The sequence below is a fragment of the Takifugu rubripes genome, chromosome 2, assembly GCF_901000725.2.
Source record: "Takifugu rubripes chromosome 2, fTakRub1.2, whole genome shotgun sequence".
In the NCBI taxonomy this organism is placed as follows: domain Eukaryota; kingdom Metazoa; phylum Chordata; class Actinopteri; order Tetraodontiformes; family Tetraodontidae; genus Takifugu; species Takifugu rubripes.
Genome location: NC_042286.1, coordinates 8,823,154 through 8,831,770, shown reverse-complemented (window position 1 = coordinate 8,831,770; position 8,617 = coordinate 8,823,154). Strand labels below are relative to the sequence as shown.

Genomic DNA, 8,617 nt, shown 5'->3' with positions numbered 1-8,617 from the left:
TAGGAACATTGGATTTGGGATTTAAAGACACAAGCAAGAAAGAGGTCGATAAATGATTTAGCGTCAGGAGGATAAACAACCCACTGGGATGTGTCATTTGTTGTAATTACATTTGCAAACAGCGTTGGTCTTTTTTTTTTGTTGAAGTGGCATTAAAAAAATAACCTTCTTTTAAAAAAATCAGCCTCATCCATTTGACCCCATTTACTTATAATTCTGTCAGTTTGTTTTTTTGTTAAAGGGAAAAGAAACAGTCATGGATTGTATACGATGTTATAACACGGTTTGAAGCATGTTGTAATCCTCAAAGTAATCAGTAACAGTTCTATTTTAATAAAGGTTGTGATGGCTTTACATATCAATAAACACAAGCAAACAACAGGATTTGTTGGTCTTTATAAGTGTCACGGTCTGAAAAAATGAGCTCATTTGTGATTATACAACTTTGGGTGTTAAAACGTATTGTAGATACATCCTCCAGAATTGCAAATATACTAAAACTCTTACTACGTACACTAGTGCTGGATATATTTGTGTGCAATAGAATTACAACGTGAACTCAGGGTTTGAGGTGGGCTGTGGTCTGACCTGACTTGCTGCTCTGAACGAGAGAAACGAGCACAATCTAATACGTCAGAGTAAATTAATTTCAACACCAATGTTATGCGGTGTTTTAGTGAAATAAACATTCTGCCGTTATATTTATAAGAAACGGATGTCAATCGTTACTATCGTCAAAATCGTTACAATCGTCAAAAACACAACAAACTGCACAAACTGTCACGACAAAGGCCTCACATCGAGCGCGCGCATGCACGCACGCACGCACGCACATCTGTATATAAAGTGAGAGAGAGCGAAAAGAGCGAGCTGTAGTTGTAGAGATGGGTGGGGCTGTGTGGCGTAATGGGCGGGATCTTTGTTTTGAACCAATCAGCGCAGCCGTTTTACTACTGTCTCTTCTCCCATTGGTCACCAGCTGCCTGCGTTTCATGCCGATGTTGCTCGGTTCCTCTGTATTATTTGGCAGCTAATGATAAACGCTTCCTTTTAGCCGTTATACAGCCTCTATTAAGAACTTCTGCACAAAGGCTTTTTAAGTTGGATATTCGACTAATGACGGTAAATTTGTCTGTGGCCCTGCAGGCGGTTAAGATGCTGTTATTTATGTCCTTTTATGCTCCGAATGGTTAGCTAACGGTAACTCTGGCTAACAATACTGTAGCTTTATGAAAATGATCTTTGCGATCCGTAAAATCAGTATTTTCCTGATTAAAAAAACAACAACATATTAGTTACCATGAGGAAGTGCAAACACAATTAGACCCAAGCTATCACCTGTTTTGTTTGCCGCTACCTCAGTTACGGTTGCTCGGGTAGTGGATGATGTTTTCCTGTATATTTGAAGACAATTCTATTTGTGGTTCGTCTTCTATTGGAATGTGGTCTTTTACATCTAATTTGTCTATAAAATCCTAACGAGTAATTCGGCGCTGAGACTAAAGAGGTTTTCAGTCAAGCTGCCCATGCAGAAAGACAACTGTCTAACGTGGAACTGTATCATTGTTGCAGACAGCTGTCATCCTACTGAACACCCGATGATGAATGGACACCCGATGATGAATGGACACCCTTCTTTATCTGTGTGGAGATGACCTGCAGCCTTTGGTCAGAATGGGGCCGGATGTGCCTCTTCTTAATGAATACAAACAGGAGTTCTTCTGGAAGCGCTTCCCCCAGACAGTATTGGGGGGCCCACGTTTCAAATTGGGATATTGTGCCCCACCATATGTCTATGTTGGTCAGGCCATTTTGTTCCTGGCACCATGGCTTTTTGGGGGCATTGGTACTCTGCTGTGCCAGCTGCACCTGCTTCAGGCAATCCACGCCACGGTGCTCTCTGGCATGCTCATGTTTGGGGCTGCAGTCGTTGTCCAGGCCTTGGCTTCGTATGCTGCCAGAAGAACTACCCCAGTGGAGAGATTTGGTGCCCTCAACATCCTCCTCGATGAAGAAGAAATAGAATTCACACACTGCTTTAGCCCAGAGACAGTCCGATTTATTGCACCGGGGAAGAGGTTTTGGTTAAATGTGGTTTTGCATACAGTCCTAGCTGGCCTGCTGTGTGGCCTTGGGACGTGGTATGTGCTACTTGGCAGACTGACTGTTCTTTACGGTAGCGTCGGGGTGTCTGTGGTCATCTACGTCCTCAGTTGGGTGACGCTGTGTATAGCCGAGTACTCTCTTATTGTAAATACAGCCACAGAGACGGCAACATTTCAGGCCCAGGATACTTATGAGATCACCCCACTCACCAGACCCCTTTACGTTTTCATTTTCATCGCTGTGGACTTGATTCACTGGTGAGTAATGGCAGCATGTCTGTGCTTGCTTGATTGTATTTCAGTGTTTACTGGTGTAATATTCAAACCAGTATCTTACTTTGTCGTAGGTTCTCTTTCAATGAGCTCCAGCTGGCCAGCCAGGTTCTCCACGTGCTTTTTCTTTTCCTACCTTTGCTCTGGGCATTTGGACTACTGCCTCCGCTGGATGCCCTGCTCCTCTGGGGCATGGAGCAGGCTCTTGTGTTTGGTTTAGGAGGATCGCCCATGTCCAGCAATATCAGGTACTTATTGATCGAGTGCCCCGTACTGATCTTAATGTTTTAACACTGACATGACAAATGTTAATTTTAAACAAATGTCTTCATGTGATATTTCAATGTGATATTTCTGAAAATTAAGATAAAACCTCCTGATGTCGATTATTGCAGTGGCTTTATAGAGGGTATCATTTGGTGAAGTTTTTTTTAGTTCTTTTCTAAGCAGTAACAGTAAATTTTGTTTGAAATTATTCACCCAATTGAAGTACTTTCCCTGCGATGTATAGACATTGAGGGTTGATTGTTATTCGCCCCCCTAAAATGGATGTCTAAACAAATTAGGGGCCTGGTAGCATCTTATACTTAATGTGTCTCTGCAGTTTGGATTTAGGATCAATACCGTCGCCATATACCTTTTGTATTTTCTTTTCAATTTACAGGTTTAGAACAAGGTGGCATTTCTGTCTGCTCCTTCTTTGTAAAATATTTTCTCAGTATATTCCAACTTGTTACTTCAAGTGGCATGAAATGTAAATCCAGAGCAAGGTTTTTGCACCATTTTATTTAAACTGGTTTACACATCAAAGACAGACACCACTTAATAAAGCTAGCCTTTTTCTGCTACCAAAGCAGATCTCTTCAGATCCTCGCAGTCCCATTAACATAAAGTGTGACAGAAGCTTGTGTATTACCGGCTCTGATGTAAGTGTGTGTGCTGTCACACAGGCTGCTGTTGATGTTTGGCATATCCGCCAGCGTAGCTGTGTGTAATTACTTCATCCCATCAGCTCTGGGTGTGGTCCTCTTCTCCATCTCAACGGGATTTCTGATGAGTCTGGACCTCAGCCAGGTTGGCTCGCTCTGCAGAAGTCCCCGGGAAGCCTTCAGGGACAGCGAGTGCCATAAAGGGGGTTCACCCTCTCCTCCTAACCCTCCCAGCTCCTTTGGGTGGACACTTGGCTGCAGGGAGGTGATTGTGTATCTGAGCCTGCTGCTGGTGGCATTGACAGAGGCAGGGCTGTTGCATCACTTCCTCAGTTCACTTGACTCTCCCAGCCCGGTCGCAGGGCCTCAGGCGCCTGTCAGTTACCTCCTCATCGTTTTATTTGGCATCTGCTGGGCGCTCAGAGAGATCCAGGGGCCGTATGTATTGGGAGGAATGTTCCTGAATCCTCTGTACCCTAAAGGCATGTCCAGTGTACAAGCGTTCATTCAGAAGAGCAGACGATTAAACAATGCTGCAGCAATCAGAAGAATCCTCCTTTACTTCGGTGAGCGCTGAGCTTCAGTCTCTATCGCGTGTGTGTTTCTGACAATGTCACTCTAGTTTGGACTAACCCTGCGTTTTATTATTCACAGTGTCTCCATTTGCAATGATTGCTTTCCTGTCAGTTGACAAATCTCTGCAGTTGCTTCACAGTGTTTACCTCAGCATTGGATTCACACGCGCCTTCAGAGTGGTATGTTTGTAGCTATCAATGTCAGTATTAATGAGCAGAATAAACTAACTGCACATGTAACTCACGGAAGGGCAACACTAGCAGTTTGTAATATATCTTTCATCATAATGATTGAACTGTTACATTTGAAAAGAATAATTTATTCCAGAACGCAATCAGGTTTTAAGGCTATTGTGTTCATTGTGTGTTTTTGTCATTGTGCAGGTTTGGCAGAGTTCAGAAGATGCTTTGCTACAAATGGTGGTTGTGATCCTGGTGCGCCTGGCAGCTGAAAACAACACATTGCCAGACTGGGAGAAATTAGGGACTGGAGGTCAGCTTCTTTTGGTGAGTGACTACTATTTTGACCTTATTTTTCCAAATAAAAGCCTAAATCCCAAATTGACTTGTACACATTCATTTGGAGTTTTTCATTGATTTAAATCAAGTACCTGATGGTTTAGTAAAGCCACCTCACTGTATCTTACAAGAGTCTTACCAGACTTGGTCACCACTCCTGACGGGTGTTCTTTTGATCCAGGTGGGCCTCTTGATTGACAGAGCGACTCAGTTCTTTGCCAAACTAAAATTTGCCTTGACTGTGTTGGTGACATCTTGGACAGAGAAGAAGCAACGCCGCCAATCTGCTGGAACTCTCCTGGCTCTGAACGCCTCCTTATGTCCTCTGCTGCTTGCAGTGATCACCCTCTCTGCCTTGCTCTCCGCCCCTCTGCTGTCTCTTTTCACCCTACCCATCTTCCTGGTGGGCTTCCCCAGGCCTCGGCGCAGTTGGCCAGGCCCCGTGGGTACTGCCTGCCCCTGCCCAGACTCCATATTTTACCAACAAATGAGTGGCAGCCTGGCCTCCGCCCTGAGGTTGGCCTTTGCAAGAGGATCGCTGGGTAACTTTCCAATTTTCAATATCTCACATATGAACACTCTTTATTAAGAAACTGGTAGAAATGAGAGAAATTGTGACAGCATTCCTATGTAATATAGGTCTTTGGTACACGTTTAATAGACTCTGGACTGGCCAGTGAATCACCTGCTTCTCAAGTTTTACATATAAAACTATGATAAATGCAGATAGGCCTTAGAATTCCCTATCTAAAATCAACATGACGGATATGTTGTGTAACATGTAGTGCTTCTCCACCTATAGTACAGCATACTGTATTTATTAAGCATGACGCTAGTGTACAGAGAATTAATAGATGCAACCCTTATATTTTTTCATTTGCACTGATGACTAAACTAGATGATCCTGGTGGTCTTGACATACAGAAGGAATGTTTGTTGCCTTGTGTCTTTATTCATACTGAGTTTTTCTTAAATGATAGATGATAGCTAATTTTAAATGATAGATGATAGCTAATTTTAATATGTGGCCTTCATTCAATTGGCATTTTTTGTCAATCATTGCAATATTCTTCCCTTCCATCCTCAACATTTTTGAAGACATGGGTTGCAATTCCAAATTAAAATGTTTTAATTTTAATTTAGAATTTACATAAACCTGTGGCCTTAATTTTGAAGCATTGTTTTATTACTGAACTTTAATAGCTTTTTCAGTGTGTACTGACAGAATATAAATGTAGTTATGTCATAAAAATAAACCCTATAGGTCAATTGGGGAACGTGTGCAGAGTGAAGAGCATTGAAGCATCACTTCATATGGTTTAACCATAAAAAGAATGTTGTTGTGAACAAAATTGCTGGCAGTAATATAAGCTTGCATGATCCAGTTAAGCTTCCTGTGAACTGACCCAAAAAAAGCTCTGATCAGTATTCATTACATTCAAATGCTTCCACGCCATTAGCTGCATAATACTCTAAGGCCAAACAGGGCTGCTGCTAGGATTTCATTCTGGGCTCGATCAGGGGGCAGCAGGAGAAGGCAGGAAGGGAATCTGCTGGATGTGTCACTTCCCATCACGAGGTAGCAGCAGGGACTATACTGAGACGTCAGTATAAGGCACCACATTACAAGTCTTGAGCCAAGAAAGCACGAGTTGACTTTAAACAAAAGCTTCCATTACCTTGTAATTTCTATTCATCTGTGATGTCTTCTGCTCTCTTCGTTCGGAGTGAGTGGGTCTTTTATGGGATTAATGGCAAATCTCAGGCCAAGAAAAGATTCAATATTTAGATCTGTGTGCAGTCAGGCAGTTATAACTGTATCACGACCTTCCTGTGAGGAAGCATCAGCGCACAGCTGATGGATGGACAAATGGACGTGCACCCTGTTTCTACACACATGTCATGCGTTGTCGTTCTTCTGTTGCTCTCAGCTCTCATAATACCAGTTTGCCCCTTGTCTCCATAGGCACTCTAGCCTCAGGTTCTCATTTTCTTGTACGCTTTCAAGACCGCATGGTTTGGATCACGATCTTGGAGAAAGGATATGGCTATTGTACAGTGAATATCAAGGTATGATGCAATTCTGTTGGTCCAACAATTAGTCAGTCACACAGCTTTACGTCCTTTGTTCCCCCTCCCCTCCCCCCTCCAGGGTTTAGAGCTGCAGGAGACATCTTGCCACACGGTGGAAGCACGGAGGGTGGACGAGGTGTTAGAGGCTGCTTTTGAGCGCCCGGAGCGGCTTGGTTTCACCCAGGGTGTAAACCTACACTGGGGGAATGCCCTCATTCCGTGCGCGGCTCTTGTTGTGCAGACCTACTCCGACGCCCGAAATGTTCTGTCTGGCATCATTGACTCGCATGATCATTTGAGGAAACTTCAGGAGGACTTTCTCAAAGTGCTGGTGTGGTTGCTGCTCCGCTACGGTGTGCAGAAGCATAAAGGGAATCTGTGGAACAGTGAAGTAGTGCAAGGGGTTGGAGGGAGAAAGTCCCCGTCTTCCCAGGTGGCCCCAACCACTTGTGTCCAACCGCTGGAGACTGTCGTGATGGAATCTAATGTGTCCTCTCCCCGGTACAGACAGGACAGTTCCAGATCGACCTCCTTTGGCGACTGGTCTGATGAGGATGATATATTTGGGCCAGAGCCAGCCAGGAGGACGGTGGCATTAGTGACCGCAGAAGCCCAGTATGGACAAGGCTCTCTGCCGGGATCCGTGGAGATGGACAGTCTTTATGAAAACATGGCACTCTCTGCCCTTCAGCCGCTACAGCCTCTGGGTCTGGGTGTCGGAATGCCAACAGTGGACCAGGGTCACAACTCGGAGGTCTTCAGAAATGCTCCTTGTCCTCTCCCTCAGCTGAACTTTAGCTGTTCCCAGTCGGAGGTGTTCAACCTGCCCACAGGTTGGAGGACTGCCCCTTTTCCACCTTCTCGATTGCTGCAGCTCAGGCACTTGTTCCCCGAGGACTGGTTTCGGTTCGCCTTGGGACGGCTTGGTCCTGCCGTGCAGGACAAGAACAACGAGGACATGACCAAAGCCCTAAAAGAGGATGAAGTATTGAAAGAGTTGCACGCTCAAGTTGCACTTTCATGTCTGATCTCGGTGGGGGCAGAGTCTGCTTTTACGAGTCCCAGTCACGTCTACAGACTCTACTGTGGAGACATACTGTGGACGGAGGGACTTGACTGGCTGTCCTCCAGTCAAGAACTTTACCAGCTCTCACTTTGTGCATTCAGGTAATGCCGAGCGTTTCATTTTTGTACGTCTAATATGCCATTTCCATCATATTTAACAACTTGTTTACCTCTGTAATTGCCTTCAGGTATAGTTTTAAGCTGCTTTTTGATCAGGCAAGTCTGGGACCCATCGAGTCCCCTGACGACTTGTTTAGCACTTTGGAAGAATATGAAAGAAACTGGTACATTGGCCTGGTAACAGAGAACGGCTGGCACAGTGGCGTGCTTCGAGAAAAACCCTTCCTCTTTTCTCTAGGACAGGATCTCTCTATGGTAATCACCTCTCTCATGTAGGATTTATTTTTTGCACTCTAATTTCTGAACGTATATTTCCCGTCACTGTGTGCAGGGTACCTACACGGGACGAGTCCTGTCCCTGCAGGAGCAGCTCGTGCATGTGGGTCATCTAAATGGAGAAGGTGTGCGAGGCCAGTGGGCCAATCTTTCCTGGGAGCTTCTCTATGCCACTAATGATGATGAGGAGCGTTACAGCATCCAGGCTCACCCCTTCATGTTGAGAAACTTGACTGTTCAGGCAGCTGATCCCCCTCTCGGCTACCCCATTTACTCCTCCGCCCCCCTCCACATCCCGTCCCTCTGACCCATGGCTGCTGGAATGTGGGTTCCATGAAAATGAGATGTTTAAAGTTCGTAAGGAACGAATCGATGAGGGTTTTCTTTGTTGGCCTTCAGAATAATCGGTCACATATTCTCAAAGGCACCAACTTCTGTCAACTCTGGTTGTAATTTGACAGTTTTCAGGTGATTCTTCTACATATCCAGAAAAATGGGAAAACCTAAATGTTTTAAGTTATCAAGGATGTGCCTTGTTTATGTCACGTCTGTGTGTGTTGCTTAGTGCTGTTTTATTGACAAATTGTTTACAATTAAGGGAAAAAGGTGAAATGAATTTTCTTGTACATTCATTTTGTATAAGTGTAACAGTACATCTTCATAATAAAATGAAAGTGGAAAA

At 44.4% G+C, this 8,617-nt stretch overlaps 1 protein-coding gene across 1 annotated transcript; it reads left to right on the top strand.

The window, feature by feature from the left end:
• The first annotated feature begins 983 nt into the window (after positions 1–983).
• pcnx4 (pecanex 4) lies at positions 984–8,617 on the top strand. The gene is made up of 11 exons (XM_003962668.3): positions 984–1,122; positions 1,573–2,363; positions 2,453–2,626; positions 3,329–3,873; positions 3,962–4,062; positions 4,267–4,389; positions 4,583–4,943; positions 6,368–6,471; positions 6,554–7,641; positions 7,728–7,914; positions 7,991–8,617. Exons 2-11 carry the CDS (start codon positions 1,624–1,626, stop codon positions 8,240–8,242), a joined length of 3,675 nt encoding a protein of 1,224 aa, XP_003962717.3. The 5' UTR covers positions 984–1,122; positions 1,573–1,623; the 3' UTR covers positions 8,243–8,617.

What these genes read in the sequence shown, in the direction of transcription:
- pcnx4 (XM_003962668.3), top strand. Translation starts at nt 1,624, where the DNA reads ATGGACACCCTTCTTTATCTGTGTGGAGATGACCTGCAGCCTTTGGTC. An exon ending in CTTTGCAAGAGGATCGCTGG is followed by an intron (nt 4,944 to 6,367) that starts GTAACTTTCCAA and finishes TTGTCTCCATAG; the next exon opens with GCACTCTAGCCTCAGGTTCT. An exon ending in ATTGTACAGTGAATATCAAG is followed by an intron (nt 6,472 to 6,553) that starts GTATGATGCAAT and finishes TCCCCCCTCCAG; the next exon opens with GGTTTAGAGCTGCAGGAGAC.